The 23445-nt window shown below is 39.9% G+C and overlaps 1 protein-coding gene across 1 annotated transcript in view; it reads left to right on the plus strand.

The window, feature by feature from the left end:
- LOC147678811 (rheacalcin-1-like) overlaps positions 1-23445 on the plus strand; it is a 74442-nt gene that overhangs the window by 33282 nt on the left and 17715 nt on the right. The window contains exon 3 of the mRNA XM_086945732.1: positions 16725-16865. Within this exon, the coding sequence (XP_086801858.1) occupies positions 16725-16865 (141 nt within the window). The remainder of the gene's footprint in view (positions 1-16724; positions 16866-23445) is intronic.

Genomic DNA, 23445 nt, shown 5'->3' on the forward strand with positions numbered 1-23445 from the left:
ATGGGTGCTCCGACCGAAATTATTGACTTCCTGGCCAGACTGTATGAAAACCTGTCTAGCAAAGTTAGATTTGGATCTGCTGGAGAATGTACACCCTTATTTAGAATTAATAGAGGCATCCGACAAGGATGTGTTCTTGCCCCACTTTTATTTTCTTTATTTATAAACCAGATAGACCAAATCCTAAGAACCATCCAAGTAGATGTCCCTATTATAAATGGTACCCCCATTCCAATTTTATTATACGTGGATGACGCGGTTCTTTTATCCCAGACCCAAAATGGCCTGCAATGTTTAATTAATAAGTTTCATGCTTTCATTGAAAGCAGAAAGTTGATAATTAACAAAGGAAAAACCTTCATTATGTCTTGTGGCAGGAAGACAAGAAAGAGCAGGACCTTTTATTTAGAAGGGTAGAAATTGGAAACCGTAAGGAAATTCTGTTATCTGGGTATCACATTCTCTGGAGATGGAGGGTGGGTTAACGAACAAGAGAGTGTCCGTTTTAAAATGGTAAGGAATACTAGTGCTGTTTTTAGATTTGCGGCGAAATTGAGGGGCCGAAGAATTCAAGAGATGGTGTCCATATACAACTCGAGGTGCATAACATCAGCCCTGTATGGGGCAGGGATATGGGGATACCATACCCAGAGTGGCAACAAAATCCAGCATGAGGAGAATGCCTTCCTGAAATGACTGCTTTGTGCCCCGGCTGCGGCCTCAAATGAGTTAATACATAGGGAAGTGGGCTTAAATTATGTTAAGGACTTAATTGCCCTATGCCCTATGGCGATCAATCTGGTCAAAAGAAGAAACAAAATTTACTCAGGATGTGATTAACGACTGTTTAAAGCTCGATCACCGCTCAAATATACCATGGTTATGTCATATTCAATCTTGGTACAAGACACTTTATGAATGTGATATTTTTGGAGTACCTACAGTGGGGATAGGTCCATCAAAGAAGGAGCTTAAAGTTACTCTCCTGGAACATACAAGAAGTACCAGAATGATCAAATATGTAACAAAAAAGCACATTTAACTCTTACTTAGAATATAACGTTAATGAAGGTTTTCAATCATATCTTACTGTTGTCACCAAAAGCTCTCATCATTTTGTATTATTTCATTTACGCCTAGGAATTGTGCACCATTTAGTGGCATTCCCATTAACTAAGAAACCTGGAACATGCTTATGCCCTGTGACGGTACATCCAAGCAGAGTAGCTGTCATTTTATGCTGTGTTGCAAATTTTATACTTCTTATAGGAAATTCTATTTAAAACCCATCTTTTTAAAATATAACATAAAATATAACATGCGTAGCACTAAAACAGCGATGCAATTGGTATTTAACTTAGAGAGCTCAGATATATGTTTTTATGTGGCTACATATATTTTAAAATGTATCTTTGCACGAAAATCAATCATTGCATGAATTTAATACATGGCCCAGACTTATATGCACTTTATTATTGCTAGTTTGCACATGTATTATTAGACGATGTACCGATATATACCTCAATATTGCTAATTTGCACATGTGCTGGAAAATTAGTACTTTTTATAGCATCCGATAATAGTATATACCATATGCACTTTATTATTGCTAACTTGCACATGTATTATTAGACGATGTACCAATATTTACCTCAATATTGCTAATTTGCACATGTGCTGAAAAATGAGTATTTTATACAGCATTATATAATAGTATATACCATATGCACTTTATTACTGCTAGTTTGCACATGTATTATTAGACAAATGCACCAATACGCACCTTTATATTGCTAATTTGCACATGTGCCGGAAAATGATTACTTTATACAGTATTGTTGGTACTTGTTAAATCAGAGACTGATGTAATTCTATGATGTATATGCATTTTATTTTGAATTGTTGGTATATGGTTGTATTCATACATACCGAATAAAGCACTTTTGAATTGAATTGATTGAACAAGGAAGCAAAAAACAATAATGCAAATGAAAGTTTGGACACATTTTTCCAAACTACAATCAACAAATAACACCCCTCTCAGGCAGTTTAATAAAAATTTTTAAAAGGGCAAATATTTCAAGAGATACAACAAAATAACTATCATTATATCTCTACCCTAATTTGTCATAAAAAAGGCAAATGTAAGCTATACTCTATAAAGAGTTTGCATCCTTTAGAAACCATTGCCTACGCCCTATGGAATATTGAACACAATTAAAAAATATATTTTGCACGCAAGCAAAAAATAAATTAATCGACAGGCATCCACTGCTAAAATTTCCAAAATTCAACAATTCCTATCTCATACAAAACATGTAATCAATCACAGAAATCAGAATTCACCTTATTCCCCAAATATAGAAAATAGAAGGTACTTACAGTTTAGATGACATGCAACATATATTTCAATCTTTTATACAAATTAGCCATTGTTGAAAAGTTATGAAATAAAAAAATAGGAAACATGGCAATTAAAAATAGATGTATGTATGTATAAGGTATTTGTAGAGAGCAAATGTCATTCGGAGGAGCATCATGGCGCTATGGCGGGAGACATAGTTTACAACGAATGCGATAGAACGCATTCCATTACAACGCGGTTGTTACCGTAACCGCATTGTTACATCGCAAACCATTACAACGCAAGTCATTACAATGACTTGCTGTAGGGGCAGAAGGTACTGAATTTAAAATCCAACACCTTCCCTACTGGTGCACTGACTGGAGTTGGAATAGTAAATTATACTATTCCAACATCCAGCGCCCCCTACAGCAAGTCGATGTACCGACTTGCGTTGTAATGGTATGCGATGTAACAACGCAGCCATTGTAACAATCGCGTTGTAATGGCATGCAATGCATCTCATGCATTGTAACATCGCAAATTCGCAATGGCGAACCCATACATAAGATTCAGCGGGTGTCCTGCAAAATCAGAGTAGTGAAAGAGATAGGGAGTCTAAGGCGCCAAAGATCCAGGTTTTCAGGGATTTCCTGAAAATGAGTTCTGTCTGAGAAAACCAGAGGTTAATAGGCAAGGAATTCCAGCCTTTAGTCCCGAGGGCTGCGACTGATTTGCCACCTTTTAAGGTGTACCTAAAGCTGAGAGGCTTGAGGAGGTTCGCTGATGAGGATCTGAAGAGGCGATGCTTCACATTCAGTTTGACTCTGGCCCTAAGATACCTAGGTCCTGATGATCTACAGCTCTGTAGGTGATTACCAGGATCTTAAAATGGACTATTTAACGGATTGGTAGTCAGTGTAGGGATTTTAAGGTTGCTGCGGCACCTCAAGGCAATTTTAGTACTAGGCGTATAGCTGCATGTTGGACTATCTGCAGTTTCTTCACGTCAGACTTATAAGTCGCTGTATATAAGCGGGTGACAGTAATCCAGTTTAGATTTACTCTGGGCCACTGTCACTGCCTTTCTAGCCACACAATGTAGTAGGTCAAAGAACTTTTTGAGTGACTATATCAGGTGGAAGCACGTGCTGGCCACCTTGAGCGCTTGTTGTCAAAAGGATAGTGAGGGATCAAATTTTACTCCTAGATTCTTTACTACATCTACTGTGTTGGTAGTAGGGGGGAAATCTTTAGGCCACCATGAATCTAACAAACTATCTAGTAATCCAATGGTGGCCTCCAAAAGCTAAAAACTATATTTAAAATAATTCCTACCATATAAAATTTTTTAGAAAAATTGCTGTTTGTGAATATTCAAACACCAGGAACCTTAAAAGCATTACAAATAGCACAACTAGAACATTACTCCCGAAGATAACTTCATGGGCACCTGCGAGCAAGCAGCATTGAACCTTCTGTACTTCTCATGCTAGCCAGTTACCTGCTGGTCTGGCCACACTGACAAACACAACAGATTCCCCATGCTGTAGTGTAATTTTCCTATGACTTTTGGTTGCCACTTACTTCGAAACATATGTATATCGCTGACTGAAAAATCCTCAGTGTTTTTTTATATGAGCAAGGCATTATTCTATTCTATTCTATTCTTCTCTGTTCTATTTTACACTTATAGAGCATGCAGCTACTCTTGGGCATACTAGCGCTATCAGTGCAACATAGTCTTAACCACGTGCTCGAGGGAGGTATGTTTTCAAATTGACAGGTTTTAAAAGTTTCCTAAAATACAATTTGTTGTTGGTCCATTGCAAAGTGTGAGGGAGGGCATGCCATAGGTTTGCCACATTATAGCTGAAGGAACTTCTCCCACATCTTGTCTTTTTATGATGGGGATGGCTGCCTGTTGAGTATTGGAGGCTCAAAGGGTTCTACCGAGAGTGCAGTAGGAGATCAGAGGTCTAGAAATAAGGAGGCCGTTGTCTGACAGGGCACTGTGGAATACGCATAGGGCATATGACTTTAGACCTTAAGCGTTTGGGAACCACAATTTTCCCAGTCCTTATAAAAATATAATTTTCCACAGTTAGCTGATCAGCTAATTGGCAAAATACATACAAGTCACCCTTAATTTCTGACTGAGGGCCAACCCTGTTGGACAAAAGATTTGCCTTCCTTGAGAACAGTGTCAATATCACAATCAGCATTCCATTCAGATTCAGTAACGGTACCATTGCACTTCTATATGAAATCCGTGTTAGCCAGCACATATTAATTCTCAACATATGCATCGTGGCTTCCTCACCTTGTTCTGTTATAGGTAATCTAGACAAACAATCAGCTCTAAAGTTGTTGCTTCCTGGTAAATAACTTACATCAAAGTGATACTCTTGCAGTTTAGATATGATTCTGATAAGTCTTGAAGATGTACATGACATGCCCTTATCACCCAATAAATACATTAATGGTTTATGATCAGTGCACAAAGTGAAAGAAGTGCCCCACACATAGGTTCTAAATTTTTCTATAGCCCATGCACAGGCAAGTGCTTCCCTTTCTATAGTACTATATCTCCTTTCGGTTGAAGATAAAGCTCTTGAAGCAAAAGCTACAATAGCTTCTGCGGTTTAGGCCTTCTGACACAATACTGCGCTAAGCCCACTGAGGTGGATTCTACTGTTCTAATGCACTTGTGACCACTTACATATGTTTTTAACGCAAGGGCATAAGTTAAGATTTCTTTGATATCCTAAAAAACAGTTTGTTCTTTTGGACTCCCACAAAATTGATCTTTTTTTGAAACATTCTGTTAAAAGGTCCCATAAGGGTGGCATACCCACAAACTGGCGTAACCTTGTTACTGGATGCCGGTGCTTCTTTGAGAGCCCTGATAAGATCTTTTTTAAGTTTAATCCCTTGCGCAGTCATACATTGTCCTAAATATACGTTATCTATGTTTTCTGTTAAAAATCTACATTTGTCTTTTGAAACAGTCATGCCATGTTTGGACAAAATTCCTAAAACTTTGTCTAGTTTACCAAGGTGCTCTAATACATCCTCAGCAAATATCAGGATGTGCCCTGGAATGCCAAGACAACAGGTACATCCTTGAATAATGTGAACATCAATTTCTGAAATATGTTTGCAGCTGACGCAAGGCTGAACGGCAACCGTAAGTACTTGAATGCTCCAAAAGTAGTGTTGAAAGTACATAGAGACTGAGGCCACTTTTTATGTAAAATCTGATGATATATACTGCCTTTACATCGATATTAATGAAGACCTTCGCTCCTTCCAAGGTGGAAGTTAACTCATTCATTTTGGATTATAATATTTTTGTTAAAGGAGTGCAAATCTGCACACAAGCGGATATTTCCATCCTTTTTTTTGTGATTACAACGGCACTGACCCATTCAGCAGCATTAACAAGTTCAATGGTTTTCTCAGCACATAATTGATCTAAATGTCTTAAATCTTTCCTGACAGCAAGTGGGACGCCTCTAACTTTGTGCTTGACCCAGTTTCAAAATTATTTCATGCTCAAAATCTTTGACAGTTCTGATAGATTCAGAAAAAACAGAAGCATGTTTTTGCAAAATACTATCAACACCAGCAACATTCTTCCCACGAACACAAGTGGAACAGCGGTTCCAGTTCTTAACACTATGCCAAGTCTACCTTGGTCAATCCAACCGATTATATCATGACCATTGGAAGCAATATAAATCTTTGTAGAGATGGATCTCCCTGAAAATTGTAAGGTGTCTACAAAATACCCTCTGGTGATAATCTCTGATTCACCATAAGCTGCAGTTTTAATGTCAGGTGTCTCAAGCAACCATAAACTCCAATGTCACCTAAATGTTTCTTCAGACAACATAGTGACCGGTGACCCAGAATCCACCATGATCTGCCCATTCACCAAACCAATCTGAACTATGCAATACAGTCCTTTGTTCTGAGCAATGTTTCCAGCATCGGAGTTGACAGTAACACATCTTCTGGACAATTAACCTCTAAGGTTAAAATAGTTACAGTATTAATACTACTTTCCTCCTCGAGTAAGTACTGCTGTGTAACCTCGGTACACAATTGACTTTTAACAGAACTCGAACTCCTGCACACTTTCATAACATGAACAATTTTCTGCTCTTATTACATTTGTTTCCTAGTGCTGGACAGTTGGGACTGTTACCCAAGTTTTGTATGCCCCACACTTGCAACATGGATTAGTTTTGCTGAATTTACTACCTTCAATACTTTTTACTGCATTCACATTTGCATTGGAAACAGTACCAAGCATGGTGGATGCATTAGCTAAAGCTTTTACAGAAAGTGTGGTTCTCTCAATCCCTTTGGGGATTTTAACAGTTTCTTCTAAAGTTGGGTTCATGCAACATAGAAAATGTTCACGTACTTTTTCAAAATAACAATTAAGCACAATTTGATCTCTCAAATTTTGATCTTTCACATTTTCAAAGTAGCAGTGCTAGCTAGAATACGTAAGGCAGCTACATATTGATCAATACTCTCATCACAATTCTGTTTTCTTGAATAAAAGTTAAACCATTCTAAAACACCAGGTTCTTTTGTAAATTGTTTCTCTAATCTATTTGCAGCTTCAATACACACATTCCATGCATCTTCTGCCTCCCCTCCTGGAGTAGGAATTTCAAGCAAATTATCAAGTAATTTTTCTAGCGGAACTATAACCTACACCATCTGTAGCCACTAAGTAATTTTTAAAGCCTCTTAACTAAAGCTGCCACTCTAATTTAGGTTTGCCAGGAAAATCTAGGAAAAGTGGAGGTTGTGGTTCTGCATTACTTTCTCCCAACATTTTATCAATTTCCAATTTTGATATTGAACACATACATTTGTGAAGGAAATATAATCAAGAAGGTCCCTCATTCACTTACAGTTCCTTTAAGAAGATGAAAATAAATAAAAAAGAAAAGATCACAAGCAAAAGCACACGTTTTTTTCACCTCATTTATAAAAATATAGTCTCATCAGCTTACATCCATGTTCCAAATATTTTGCGAATTCCATATGAAAACACAGTCTCACCAGCTTAAAAGCGTGCCAAGAGATTGTAAAGACTGAAATTTGTTCAGATTACTACTTGTAGCCAATTGTTTGGCAGCCGACCAATGATATTGTAGATTTAATTGCTTCCTGATACGAATAGGCTTTACCCTTCTGTCGTTTCTCCCAAACAAACTTGATGATTGGTGCAGTTGAGTACATCCAGCACACGTGATCCCACTCAGACAATCCTCTCAATGAAATGTACTTGATGTGTGTTGTGGATTGAGAAAACAAATCCACGGAAACTGAACTGTATTTAAATTATTCATTCAGAAATAACGAGCTTGCACGAGAAGGGGGAAAACAGCTGTCAGAGGAGGTGCGAAGGAATGACTCGCGAAGGGGTTGACGTCAAATAAATACTTCACCAGCATTCCAATGCTCGTCATGTGGAATAACCAATAGCAGTGAAGGATAGGATGACAATAGGAACAACTAGACCTGTAACATCTCCCTTTTTCTTAAACAAACCAAATAACGGTTAATGCAATTCATAATCTTTGAAACCCACAGGTAACTTGGATATTCTGCCATATCTGGTGCAGGTACCTTCCCAACCTCCATGACACTCTGAGACATTGCCACTAGCAGTATCAGGTGTGGTGACGTCCTGTCCACATGCAAAATCTGAGTTCACTTGTATACCTTCTGTGCTGTCATAGTACTACAAATCCTCAGGGTTGATTACAGATAACCTGCCAGAGCTTTTACTCTCAAGGTCCCTGCTACGTTCAATTGTAGGGCCACACACATTTTCATTATGTACATGTATATCACAATCTTTTTCCCCTGAATAAGTATCAAGCCATGAAAACTCATGTTCGACTAACGTTTTGTCATTTGTTCCTTTGAACCATGGCTCAACCTGACTTCTCTTTAATTTTATGGCATCACTCTTATTGCGCCACCCAAGATATCTGAGACGAATGGCACTATCAGAAACTTCTTCTATTTCTTCAGGGTTATAATACTTGGACTCTCCCTTCACCAGACCAGTAGGATTTTTAATAAGGGCCCACTCTCCTTTGCAGAATTCTTTGTTAACAGCCCTGTGGACCTTGTCATGATATTCTTTCGCTTTTACTTGGCAATCAACTATATTCTTCCTGACTTGAAGTTGATCATCATTAATAGACACTGTATCGGGTACATATGTCTCAAAACCAGAAATGTTTGAAATCATCTCATCATCACATCTTCTCCCTCTCACTACACTGTTTGAGTAGTGTTGTACGTAAATACTCTTGGATACATTTCTTCACAGTAATTCTTGAAGCCAAAGCCAATTTGATACCAGCCTTAATGAAACGATTCACTCTTTCGATCTGACCGTTTGACTTAGGTGAGTACAGCGGAGTCTTCTCCTGGCGAATGCCATGTCGGTTTAGAAAGTCTGTAATTTTGTTAGAAGTTAGTTGCTTCCCATTGTCCGATACCAGTATGCGTGGGCTTCCTTCAATGGTGAAACACATTTCTAAAAAGTCAATGACTGAGTCTGAGTCAATAGTGTGAACAAATTTATGATATATCCACTTGCTGTAGTAGTCACTAACAACAATCAAGAATTTAGACTCCTGCTCTAAAATCTGAAAAGGACCGGCCATGTCAATTGCAGTTTTAAACCAAGAGGATTTGGGAATTGTTAAAAGTTGCATTTCTTGCACTCTTGGTTTCCAGTGTTTATCCGATCTAATACAGATATGACATTTGTCAACAAACAAATTTACATCAAGGTCCATTTGGGGCCACCAGTATTGTTCTTTCAACCTTTTCTTTGTCATGGTGGAACCTAAGTGAGACGTGTGTGCTGTAGCAATCAACTGCTTTCTTAGCTTAGATGGGGGAACAAGTAAATCACCTCTCATCAAGAAATCTTTAACAATGCTTAGCTCATCCGAGACTTGTAAAAACACTTTAATGTCAGAAGAAAGATTGCGAACTGGAGGCCAACTAGTAGACTTGTAACCTTTAACTCTTATCAAGATAGGATCAGTGTCCATGGCTTCTTTCCATTCCCTTTCTAAAATTACATTACCTGAATCCTGTAAACTGTTATGGCAGACACAACACATTCTGTTTCATCCTCATTCAGACTTTCGGAATTTTCAGTGGGCAATCTGGAAAGACAATCAGCTCTGATATTGTCCTTACCTGATATATGCTTTATAGAGAAATTGTACTCTTGCAACTTAGCAAGTAACCTCACCAACCTGGCTGAGGCTTTCCCATTGCCTCTCCCATATCCATCAAACATGAAAGTGAGAGGTTTATGGTCGGTTACTAATTCAAAATGTTTCCCCATAAATACATCTTAAGTTTATCCACTGCCCACACACATGCGAGAGCTTCCCTCTTGATTGCACTGTAGTTTGTTTCAGCGTCGGTCAACCTACGTGAAATGAAAGCCACAGTGTGCATATTTTTATTGACTTTCTGGGTAAAAGCAGCGCCTATGCCCCCGAGCTGGCGTCCACCGTAATTATATTGGAACCTTTTGTGTCAAAAGGTTTTAAAGTGGGCGCATTAAGAATTTACTTTTTAATTTCTGAAAACGAATTATCATGTTGAACATCCCATAGAAACTGTTGCCCTTTCCGTAAAAGTGCTCTTAAGGGCTCGACAAGATTGGCATAGTTTTCTATAAATCTAGAATAATACTCGCTGAGTCCTAAGAAAGACCTCAACGAATCTTTGTCTTCTGGTTTAGGAGTGTCGGAGATGGCCTTGACTAAATTTAACTTAGGTTTGATTCCTTCATGACTAAGAACATGACCAAAATATTCCAATTCAGTCTTAAGAAATTTACATTTGTTCTTAGATACAGTCATTCCTTTCTTCTGCAACTTACAAAGTACAGAATCCAAAATAGCATTGTGTTCATGTATAGTATTCGCATGAATGAGAATGTCATCCTGAAACTTCTGGACACCTACCATTCAATTAAACATGTTTTCCAGAAGTTTTTGGAAAACACTAGCCGAAGATGCTAGTCCAAATGGTAATCGTATGTATCTGAAAGCTCCAAGGGGGGTGATAAATGTGGTCAATTCTTTTGATTCATCGTCAAGCTTAACCTGGTGGTACGCTGACCTGAGATCGATGAGCGAAAAAATATTTGGAACCTGCCGTAGCGGCTAAAATTTCTTGAATCTTGGGCAGTGGGAAACAATCCACTAATATATTTTTGTTCAACGATCTCAGACCAGCACACAAGCGGAATTCACCATTTTTTTTTTTGATTAATACAATACCCGAAATCCACTCAGCGGAATCAGCTGGTTCTATAATCTCTTCCTTGACAAGTTTGTCTAATAATACATTTAACTCATCTTTAACCGATAAAGGTAGCGACCTGATTTTATGTCTCACTGGCACAGCATCTTTTTTGAATATTATTTTATGTACAAAGCCTTTTACACACCCTATACGGTCTTCGAATAGAGACTCATACTTACTTAATATAGAAGAAATTCCTTCATTGCTGGATGTAATAGAAGAAACTTCAATACTTGATACAAAATCTTCATCAAGTACAATAGGGTCGTCTGCACCAGGTTTCAATAATATTTTCAACTTGGCAAGATCTCTCCATCCAACAATATCTCTACCGCGTTCAGCTACATATATTTTAGTTTTCACACATCTACCTTTGATGTTTAAAATATCCTCTAAAAATCCAAATATGTTGATGTCAAATTCTCCGAAAGCCTTGGGGTTAATATCAGAAGATAACAAATCAACATGTGGCCAATGTTGTAAATATTTTTTGTCAGACACTATAGTTATTGGTGAACCAGAGTCAGCCATTATGTGAAGTTGAACCTCACCAACATGTGCTAACCCTAAGGGGCCTTTGACATTTTTGTATTCGTCTTCAATCATTAATACTATGTTCGAACACATGTTCTCATCAAATTTTTCCACACTACTCACTTTAGCAGGTATGAAACGTTTCTTGCCAAAAGTACCACACACCCCCGTAAAATGCCCTACCTTCTGGCATCTGGTGCATTTCTTTCCAATTGCTGGACAACACAATGAATAAGCCTTGTGATTATGAGAACCACATCTAAAACATACAATTTGAGATGTATTAACATTTGTATTTGCCTTAAACTTTTTGATTACGTAACTTTCCTTTTTCTTTCTATCATTTACTAAGCATACATTAGAATTTGAACCCGAAGCCCTTGATAATTCCTTTGAACACTCTAATGGTCGTTCAATACCTTTGGCAATATCAATTGCTTCAGAAAGAGCAGGCCTTTTACATGCTAACAATCGTTCTTGAATTTTGCGTCCATAACAGTGGAAGACAAATTGATCCCGTATATACTCATCGACTCTATCTGGTAATCACATTTAGTAGCCAATACTCTTAAACTGGCTGTGTACTCTTCTATATTTTCATTCTCAGTTTGCTTTCTCATAACAAACCGGTGTCTGCCCACCATAATATTTTCCTCCTCATCAAATTGCTTCTCAAGCCTTTTAACTGTTTCTTGGAATTCATCTAAAGGAATAAATTGACCAGGGGCTGGTTCATTTTCGGGCAAACTGTCAAACTGTTCATTTAAGAATGCTGTTGGCGCACTAAAATTGGATTCACTGGCCATAACTTCCTGCTTGGAATACGCAGTCTCTTTCTTAATAAAGAACTCAATGATGATGACCTGAAAACTTGCTTTCTTAGAGATTGAAATATATATATATATATGCTGTACAGTTTTCCAATACCTTCATAAATTGCTACTGGCGTGTGCTTTTGCTTTGTTACAATCACTGCAACAATATTCTAGTAGAGCTATAATGAAAGTTCTTGTCAAAACAATGTTACCATGAACCTAGGAACAAAACTTGAAGAAACTTTTGAATTAGTACATACAGAGTACCGATTTGTTTTTAGCCAGAAAACAAATATTTGTTTGTCATATACAAGTCTTACATGAAATTGTCAAATCCTTTGAAATACGATTAACCGATGATTTCCAAGGCTTGCACCTATGCGATTTTTATGGATAAATATTTCCTATTCTCGAATGAATCATGAATAATAATACCTTACTGTCTTTGTCACAAACTACAAAAGCTGTGCTGTAATGATAATATGCCTTTGTGAGGAAACAACAAAAACAAAATGGCGTCATGTAACCTACATCGACAACGCCTTGACGTATGTGCGTCCAACCACCGGCTGATGTACAGCTGAGCAGAGCGAAGAATGACAGTTGAACTGGCCCAACTGTCAACGGCAAATGCGCTCCTTCTCAGCAATCCTGTCACGCACTGTGAATACACGAATATGTAAACATTTTTATGATGGTGTCAACACTGCCCATAATGAACAGTATTCGTAACTTGCCTGAAAGTTTTCTTTAGTGAATTCGACCCGTCTTGGCACTGCTCTTGTAACGCTTCATCCATACACAATGCCCGACGTATGAAGAATTTCTTCCGACCCGAAATAAATGGATACCAGAAATAATGAAAAAGAATGTTAATAACTAGAACTGTAATTCGTATTGAAAGCAATACTAGCACTTGCCTTGAAGAATTGAATAAGCCGCTCCACCTCCGTCTCTTCACAAGTTTGTCACATAAATTTGTATCCCTTACCTCGTCGCCATGTATGTTGTGGATTGAGAAAACAAATCCACGGAAACTGAACTGTATTTAAATTATTTATTCAGAAATAATGAGCTTGTATGAGAAGGGGGAAAACAGCTGTCAGAGGAGGTGCGAAGGAATGACTCGCAAAGGGGTTGACGTCATATAAATACTTCAACAGCATTCCAATGCTTGTCATGTGGAATAACCAATAGCAGTGAAGGAAGGGATGACAATAGGAATAACTAGACCTGTAAAATGTGCTATGTGACTTGACTCGTCTAAACTGACACTTCAGTTGTTAAACTAGATGTACGCCAAGTAAGGTGGGCTCCGAGTTTCCAATGAACTAATAGAAACTGTAGAAAGAATCCTTGTCGCAAAATTCCTGTTGTAAGGAGGTAGCAATGAAGAAAGTATTCCATAGGTTTATTTATATCCTTTACAACTTTATTCTTCTTAATTGATTGCATGGAGCCCATCCTCTGATGACCTCCACTGCTGCGATCCGGTAACTGACTCGGTCTAGAAACAGACGATCAGTATCTCGAACAGCAGAATGTGGAATGTCTGTCAGAAGATGCGGGCTTGCATTTGAGATAGCAAAGGCTACACAGCACGGCAACATGTTAAGAAGTCCATACAACACAACTCTCTCCAGACAAGGGCTCAAAGTGAGGGATTGGGGATCTTGTTTGGGAGTAAGAGGGAAAACCAGTTGGATATCTTCGGCATAAGAGATTAGGGAGATCCCAAATGGAGATACAAAGTCTGCCAGTGGGCACGTATAGGTTAGTAGCGAGGGGCTTAATGAGGAGCCCAGTGGTACTCCACAGCTCAGTAAGAGTATGTTGGAGGTACGGGGTCCATAGAAGACTTGGAAGGTTCTGTCCCTCAGGAAAGAGTTGAGCGAGTTCTGGGCTGGTCCTGAGACTCCTGCACTGGAAATTCTCTCAATAAGATTGTCGTAGTTTACAGTATCAAAGAGGGTGTTTAGGTCAAGGAGTTTGAGGGCTGCAGAGCCTCCCTAATCCAGCAGCCTCTTTGATCCCTCCACAACCTTTATCATGGTGGTTTCCGTGCTATGCTGAGGTCGAAACACTGTTTGGGTTGGATGTAGAATGTAAAAAAGTTCTAGGAATTCTGGAAGGGACTAATTAACATGTTTTCCAAGTATTTTGCTCAGACCAGGAAGTAACGAGATTGGCCTGTTATTTTCTGGATAGAGGGGGTCCATTGTAGTTTTTTTACTAAGGATTTTACCATGGTTTGTTTCCATGCCAATGGTGAGATTCCTTTTGCTAATGAATGATTGATCATTAGTAGAGAAGGTGTGTTCTGCCGCTTTAGAAAGGATACGTGGTGAGGCAGGATCTAGTGGGGAACCCGATATCACTTTGCTAAAAAGAACTTCAAAGCATTCTAATATCACGTTGGATATTAATGAAAGGCATTATTCCTTCTTCCTGCTTGTTTCTCTTGGGAGTGGAGCTTATATCCTTGGAAGATTTTTAGAAAGTTGGAAGATGTCTGTGATTTTTTGGATAAAAAAACTGGCAAGATCATTACACTTGGGTACTAACTGTTCATGGATGGAGCCGTTAGAGGCGGGCTCCAGGAAAGCCTTGATGACCCTAAATATTTCATGTGGGGAGTTGGAGGCTTGATTGATTTTAGCATCATAATAAGCAACTTCAGCAGTTTTGATTCCAAAATGGTACTCCCTTATCAAGCCTTGATATTTGATTTTCTAGATTTGTTTTGGCCTTTTCTCCATTTCCTCTCAGATTTTTTGCATTCTAGTTTCAGTGTCAGTAAGTGGGAAGTAAACAAAGGAGCAAATTTGTCTTTGGGGCATTTGGTTTGGGTGTTTATGAGAATGATTTGATCGAGCGCTTGTGTAATTTACTAAGAGACCATGGCATTTGCAATTGGGGGCCAGTGCCCAAGTTGGGGCTCGAAGTGTCAAGAGCAAGCCTGGGCATAGTTCGCGAGTTCTGCTATGTGGAACTCCGCAAAGTACAAAAAAAAAGTGCAGTGCGTACTACCACTTGCGCTGACCTTCCAGCCACTCAGGTGGAAACTCTACACAAGCGGCAGCTCGGGGTCACCAAGTTACCATTCACAAGCACGGAAACAACTCTGCACTACACGGAGCGGAGTTTTCTGCACTCCACGACCTCTACGGAGTGTAGACTGCAGAAAACTCTGTAAACAGAGTTCACAGCCCAGGCCTAGTCAAGAGTCTACTTGGTTGAGGACCATAGGAGTCATGAAAGGGTCGGGCTAAATAACCGGGAGCAGGTCCAGCACATTTAAGAGAGGGTTGTTCGTAAAGATAGGGTCAAGCAAGTGGCATTTTTCATGAGTGGGACCAGATACCATTTGGTCGAGTTGGATGGCGGAGAGGTCTTGCATGAGCCTGGAAACCTTTAGGCCTGCCGGGTCTTCCATGTGATTATGGAGATTTCCCAATATGGAAAAGCTTGCCAAATTAGATATTGTGTGGGGCAGGACCTAGGTGAAATGTCTGCTCAGGCCAGGAGGCTGGCAAAGAAGTGCCCCATAAAAGTGTGGGGTACAATGAGATTTTTGAAGATCATGCTTTCAAAGTTCGGAAGGGGAAGTGGTTCCTGGAGACATCTAAAGGCTTCCTTTAGTATTGTGGGAAGTCTCCCGCCGTTCTTGTTTTCTTGGTCTTTCTGACAAATATAGTAGTCAGAGGGCAGGGCCTGGGCGAGGTTGGGCCCTGACTCTGTGTGGAGCCATGTTTTTCTATCACATCAAGTTTTAACTCTTCTAGAAATTAGAGGAGTTCCAATTTGCGGTGTGGAAGGGACCCACAATTGATCAGACACACCATTACTGAGGACCTCAGGACTGTCGGTAAAATGGAGCGGCGTAAAGCAGTTTTTGCAATAAGATTCCCCCTTAAACAAATGGACTGAATGAATGGGGACAGTTATCCTGAATGGATCCCCGGAGGGCTAGTAGTTGTGATGAGGAATAAGTTATCCTATTTAGATGGGTTGGGGAACGGATCCTGGCCTCAAGTCTCATTCGGGCGTGGACGGGCGCAGATGGGATTCCTTTGGCGCGGCTTTGGTTCACCAGCATCGTGCTCGCCGCACGTGTCTGCTGTGTGACCTTAACGTGGGCTAAATTTCATGGTGCTGGCTGGGATTGATTAGTGTGCCGACTAGGAAGGGGTCTCCCAATGTCATGGTTTTCCCCCAAAATACTGCCTCCCTCTTTGTAGAATGCAAGGTTTAAAGTGCAAATTCAGATTAAAATAGCTCAGCTTTTTAATAAAAACAGATTCAAGTATTTCATTTTATAGAAACAGGTTTTAGTATTTATCTTTTGAAACATGTCCTTCAGAGTTCACAAAACACACTTCTAAAAGCAGCGGTGCCCCCGAAGCACCCAGTGGCAGCGCGTTACACTAACATTAAGCTTCAACACTAAACTGTAGAGGTATAGTGGGGTGAAGGCAGCTCACTCTGAGCTGAGGGCACTATGGCAGAGGGTGTTTAGAGGTTCAACAAGTCTAAAGGCACAGTGACGCATTGTAATGTATAAGTGTGTAGACCTGATGGGAAATAGCAACTGAATGGTAGATTCATCCTCTGCCCCACAAACTAATCTCTTTCTCCCCTTCAAGGAAAATTGTAAAAAAGTTGGTGCTCATCTTGCATCCATCCACAGCGAAGAAGAGAATCGCTTCATATATCGGCTGATGGGAAGATTACACAACTATAGAAATAGTGAGTCCTACTGGATTGGAGCACTGTCAAATGATAAGGTACAACCCTGGGTATATTGTAAGTCACACTGTCAAATGATAAGGTACGACCCTGGGTATATCGTACAGTCACACTGGCAAACGATAAAGTACAACCCTGGGTATATTGTACAGTCACATCTGAAAGACCAAGAGGCAAGTGTGAGAGATTCTGCAGGACTGAGAATGACATTACAGGGCCTGTGTCCAATGAACTGCTGTGGGTATACTTGTCATGTTATACTCACAAAGACAGCGGGACCTGATGTATACACACAGGGGCTTAAGACAGGCTCGATAAGGGTCAGTTAATGAAATGAGGAATTATCGCATCTAGGGTGGGCGTACTCTCACATCGCTCCTAGAGCATGGAACAGCCTCTCGCTCCACATCAGAGCCTCCTACTCTCTTATTTAATTCTGCAAGAAGCTAAAGACCTGGCTTTTAAGTTAACCAACCTGCCAGAGGCCGGGCTAGGCTCAGCACCGGTTCACTGACAAAATATCAAAACCATAAATATTGCGGGATATTAATATTGTGACAAAAATAATGAGTACACAAATATCGTTATCCTATACTTATGAGGTAAATAACGAGAATAAATATCGTTATACACTAATTTTGTGCATTAAAATATTGTTTTTTAACTTAGTTAAAAATAGTAAACACTGATATATTAACATTAAACGATAATATCATGTAAAATAAATATATTTAAATCATTTTAAATTAGCTATACATTTTATAAAGCCATATATATATATATTATATACCAATCCTGACGGCGGTGAACCAGGCACTGACTCCGTGAAATGATGACAACAAAGAAGTTTTATTCCTTCAACGCCCTAGACACGTTTCGGCGGCGTACCGCATTGATCACTACATCAGGTACATTCTCATTCTCTGTGTTTTATGCACCACTCTCAAATGGTTGTCACAGCAATCAGTGGCCAGGCAATAGACATAGAGTATAACTGTGTCTGTATTCACATGAAAGTGCATTTTACTCAGGAAGTACACAGTATTATTGTTAATGTACCGTACCATTATCTGCACAATAATACCTAGAAAAAAAAAGTTAAGGTAATAAGCAGCATGTGGGATCATAACAATTGTGACATTGTTCCTAGTTAACATGTATGGACATAGAAGAAATTGCAAAGCGTCATTCAACCTGTGTATTAAAGAAGGGGAGGTAGCAAGCTATGCACTGAGTTAAATTATATTTACAGTCCGGTAGAAATGTTTCTACGGTTAGTGCTAGTTCCTATACTAATTGATTGCGTGGTGTTTGTAAATAAGACCCAAAGGAAATCCTCTTGTCTATTTATATATTGGTGGGTCAGTGAAACACTCAACGTAAGAAGCAGAATGATCTCACACACAATGAATGTGAGGGTCTTGAGGCTAAGTGGCCTCAAGGGAACAGCCGTCGGGCCCCAGTGGGGTGACTAGCTAAGGTTTGATACTCCTATGCTGGATAAAGGGATAAGCAAAAACAGGCAGAAAAACGCTGAGTAATAAGTTTTTAGAAACCATGTCACATGTGATAGGCCATGTGATAGGCCATGTGATAGGCCATGTCGTGAGTGAAAAAGGTGAAAATAACATTAAAAAATTATAGGTGAATGTGACCTAACTTTACATAGGCTGAGCTGGGGCTGGACAGGCAGCTAGGACAGATTATAGATGCACATTCAAGGCTTCATCCGCATTCATTCCATTGGGGCTTTTGGAATTGGAATTGGAATTGAAGAGGATGATGTAGCGTGATTGTAACGTTCTAAGGGCGAACTGTCTGTTCCTCCTCTAGGGTTTCTGGGAACGGTGCCGACCACATAGAAGGATAGATCCTGTGCCTTTCCACCTTGGGATGTATTAATGTGCCTGGCTACGGGGTAAGTAGGGTCATTATTAGAAATGGGCCTAAGGCAGAGTTCTTCAAACTTTAGGATGCCGAGACACCCCATTTAATATTTTCAGGCATAAGGACCCCCTCCTGACAAACATTTCTAAACCTGTAGGCAGGGCTAATGGAATTATGAGGCAGGTGAGGACCAAATTACACGACAGGCTTGACCAAATTGTGTGGGAAGAAAATGAAAATAATGTTATATGATGCAGAGTATTTTGGGTTACCATTGCTACATTATTATTTCTACACACAGTAACACTGAGAAACGATTTCACCCTATCAGTACCAGTTTATAACCAAAATACAGCAATTAACATCAGAAAGATGTCTATTTAACATTTGTGATGGGTCTTCCATTCCACATGAATACGTGCTGCCACATTAGAAGCTCACCTGCCCCTGGCCGGGACCAGCAGGGGTCCCTAAAGCCCTGCCGGTCTTGTGCAGAGTTAAGCAGTTCACCTTGGCCGCTTTCATCTCACCCTCTCCTCTCCTCTCCTAATCCCGGATCCCTCTCTCAATTTGCAGTCCACTTCTATCACCCCTTTTTACAATTTCTGAACTCCCCCATTCAAACTCTTGTGTCACCTTTAACCACCTTCTGCCATTCTGTCTTTTCACTGCCCTCATCTTTAACAGTCTCTCGCATTTATCTCATGGCCTCTCTGGCCCCGTCACCTCCAGTGCCCCTCCGCACTTCTCATTCACCTCAAGTCTCTCCATTCCAATTTTTATCTATTTGTATCTTACACCTGTTCAGTCCTACCATTCATCTTCCACACCTTTGTTCTTCCACACCTTCTTGAACCAATGTCCCTCTCCTGTTACCTCAGCACCAGTGCCTAATTTGAGCAGGTGGTTTCTGGTGCTTTGGCACTGGCACCTAATTGTGTACACTGGCACTATGACAGTCTGCCACATGGTGGCTCTGTCTAATCTGTGTAATTTAGAGATGAGCAGAACAGCTGTTTATTAATACAATATAATGATAAACTCCTGACACCTTTGCCATTCTTATAGCTTTGGAGGCTTGAAATAGTCTGAATAGTCACACTTGTACAAGTGTTATGGTTCGTAGTTGCATAGGTATAGTCATTGACCGGGGAAGCAAGGCAATCGGTGGGTGGTTAAAGTTGTAGTGGCCTAATGGTGAGGGCCCGGAGACATGTTTTATTACAAATGAATCACTGCTCAGCACCCACCCCAGTACTCCCCATCTTCCCCTATCACTGCTGTTTCACGCCCAGTCCTTTGATTAGGGTTGCCAGCTCATTATTTTGATGTCCCAGATGGTACAAAAATTAGAAGTCACCTAAAGCTGTATTTTCAGCACATATCTGTGCATACTTAGAACAGCAAATAGAAATAGAAAGCACTTTTAATTGTGTTCTAGGGCTGCCTCAATGACTGATAATTAAAGGGAACAAAGACAGAAAAGGCGCATAACAAATGAGTACATTTTTTTATTTATAACTCTATTTAGTGTCAAGAGGACGTCTTTGCAGGCTCTTTAAACAACACAGGGCTGGTTTGTTTTTTTGACAACCCTACTTTATATTCCTTTTCATGAAATGCATTCTCACACTACAGCAGTAAATGTAAAATGAAAATGTATGGAATAGGCAGAGTGGGGGCCCAGGGGGTACTGGAACTAGTAAAAACCCTGAAGCCTCTGCAATCAGTTTACAAAAGTTATCTAAATATGCAAATGATCTTTAATGACCTGTGAAAAACTTGGGTGTGCCGGAGATAAGACTCCAGACAATGCCCTGCTGAACCCCCAGCAGCTCCAGCTCCAGCTGCACTGCAGCAGCCTGGGCTGAGACACACGATGGGGGAGGAGGGGGGCTGAAGCTATGGGCCTGGGCAGAAATGTGAAGGGGTGTTGGAGAATGCGTACGTGCAATGGGTGGATGGTACTACCCACGTACACTTTGCCACATGTGCAGTACAAGACATAGACGGCGAAGTCCGATTTGTAGGTGAAACTGCCTCTGAATACATACGGGGAGTGTCGGAAAGGCATCTGGACCATACTGGTGTTGACACCGTGCTTGCACGCCTTACACTTCGCACATTTGTGAAAACCCTTTGGTGCTTTAAGCCCGGTATAACTTTTGGTGATAGCTGGAGCATTGCTGACTATTTCCTGGCGCATTGATTTTGCCCTCTTGAATGTGATTTGCAGTGTTTTAGTACACACAGGGCCTATAACCTGGTCATTGCGTACAGTGTTCCAGTGTTTGTGTAATATTCTATGTACACTAGCATGGTAGGCATTGAATCCTGTAATGAGTCTGGGGGTGTCAATTTGTTTAGGATTATTGACATTATTAGTTTTCTTCTCTTTCCTAAAGAGAAGATCCCTCCTCAGTATGTTAGTTGTTTTAGTTTTAGCTTTCACAAGTGTGTCTGAGCTGTATCCTCTGCGCTCTAATCTGTTACAGAGATCACTAGTGGATTTTTCTAGAGCTTCCATGGTGCTACAGTTCCGTTTCATGCGTAAGCATTCTGCATATGGTATGCTCACTTTAAGTGAACTTGGGTGGAAACTGTTAGCATGGAGTAGTGAGTTTCTGCTGTGGGTTCTCGATTGGATTTTGTCATTCTCTACAAAGATTTCGAGGTCCAGGAAATGTATACTCTTAGTACTAGTGTTGCATGTGAAAGTGAGATTCAGAAAATTTCTATTGATTTCTTCTGAGAAGATGTTGGCACCTTCTAACAACCCTTTCGACAAGATAAAAATGTTGTAAATGTATCTGACATATATGAGCACATTCTCAGCCATTTTGTCTCCTGGAGTCTTCATGAGTACTTGCTCCTCCCACCAGCCCATATGCAAATTAGCATAGCTGGGGGCGAAGCAAGTACCCATGGCAGTGCCCTGCAGCTGTTTATAAGTGAGTTTGTCTAATATGAAAAGGTTATTTTCCAAACACATTTCTGCCATTTGCAGTAGCATCATGGTATGTTGAAACAAATGCATAGGTCTTTTTTATAGATAGTAACTGAGGGCATTGAGGCCATCCTTGTGTCTGATGCTAGTATAAAGTGTGTTCACATCTAATGTCATCAGTATATAGTCACTTTCCCAAGATACATCATAGATTTTGGTTAAAAAATCACCTGAGTCTTTTATGTATGTGGGTAGATCACATACAACTGGTCGTAGAAAGTAATCTATAAATCTGGACGTATTCTCAAAGAGTTCCCCTATTGCAGCGATGATTGGTCTTCCCGGGGGGTCAAGTGCATTTTTGTGTATTTTGGGAATTAAATACAACTGTGGTTTGACTGGGTAGTCTGTTTTAAGGAATTCAAATTCATGTTTAGATAGCAATCCCATGCTTCTCCATTCGTATAATGCTTTGTGGAACTTCTCTTTAATTCCACTATACAATTCGGGCTTATTCGGCTGTAGCATACTCTGTTTTGGAGTTGATTTAGCGCTTCTTTATTGTATTGTTCCAGTGGCCAAAGGACGACATTCCCGCCCTTGTCCGACCAGCGGACCCCAATGTCTTGCTGTTGCTTTATTTTGTCAATGAGTTCATTATATTTAGTCATTTTGTTATGATTGATACTTGCAAACTCTTTATTCTATTGCAGGCTAATTCCTTCAGAACTTTTATTACATTCTCAGCAAAAATATCCAGACCATCTTTTGGCATCATTGGTGTGAACACTTATTAGGTTTTAAATGGCGTTCGCAGTGTGCTCAAAATGTCTAAGCCTGCTGATGTGGCAAACTCCGTTGTTGTTTCCTGATACTCTATTTCTTCCGTATTGACTAAATTTTGAAGAAGAGACATGTCCCCCACAGTGAGTATGTTACTGGTGTCATCATTAGTTGCTATGTCATTATTAAGTCCGGAAGTATGGAATTTGTTTTTTGTAATTTAAATTTTCTTACAAATTGAAAAAGGTCCACTATTGTCAGAGCATAATCAAAGTTATTTTTAGCAAAGAACATGAGGCCTAACGAGTGGATTCTTTGTTCATCGGTCGTGAGCTCCATATTGGTGCGATTGATTACTGTGTTTGCAAAGACTGTATGTGTGTTCATCGTCGTCTGTTTCTTCTGTATGGCAGTTTGTTTTGGTTTTGTGTTTCCTTTGCCCCAGCGTCTGTCTTTTCTTCTACTCCTTTTTGATTTCTGGGGGTATAGTTGCTTTCTGGTCAGAGCTTTCGTGGTTGCAGGCTCATTTGTCGCTCTAGCCGTAAAAAAAAAACATTCTTGCACCACGGTCTGTGTTTTCCGTTTTTCTGTGCCAGTTAACTCTACTTCAGAGCTCAATTCTGACCCACTGGGTTCCGTTGATCTTATTTGTATTTCTGATGTCGCTGATAGTTGTTGGCGGCGTATATTTTCAAACTTTTTAGAAAATGTATATATTTTCCTATTCATGTAGTCGTTTCTGTCTCGTTGAAATTTGACAGCCTTTCTGACTTTTTTGGATTGTTCGTATTTGGCTAGTCTTGTTTTCATGTCTGTCATTATTTTGCAGATCTCATCTTGGTTGGCAGATGTTTCAAGTTCTTAAACAACCCTTCTATTTTTGTTAGGATCTCCTCTCGGTCACTCGTGGCATATTTAATTCATATGGGCAACATTCTCCTTAACAAGTTGGTGCTATTATCCGCCCACTCTCTCAACATCTCAGGATTAGGGTTCTCATA

This window comes from Lissotriton vulgaris, chromosome 12 (assembly GCF_964263255.1).
Source record: "Lissotriton vulgaris chromosome 12, aLisVul1.2, whole genome shotgun sequence".
Lineage (NCBI taxonomy): Eukaryota > Metazoa > Chordata > Amphibia > Caudata > Salamandridae > Lissotriton > Lissotriton vulgaris.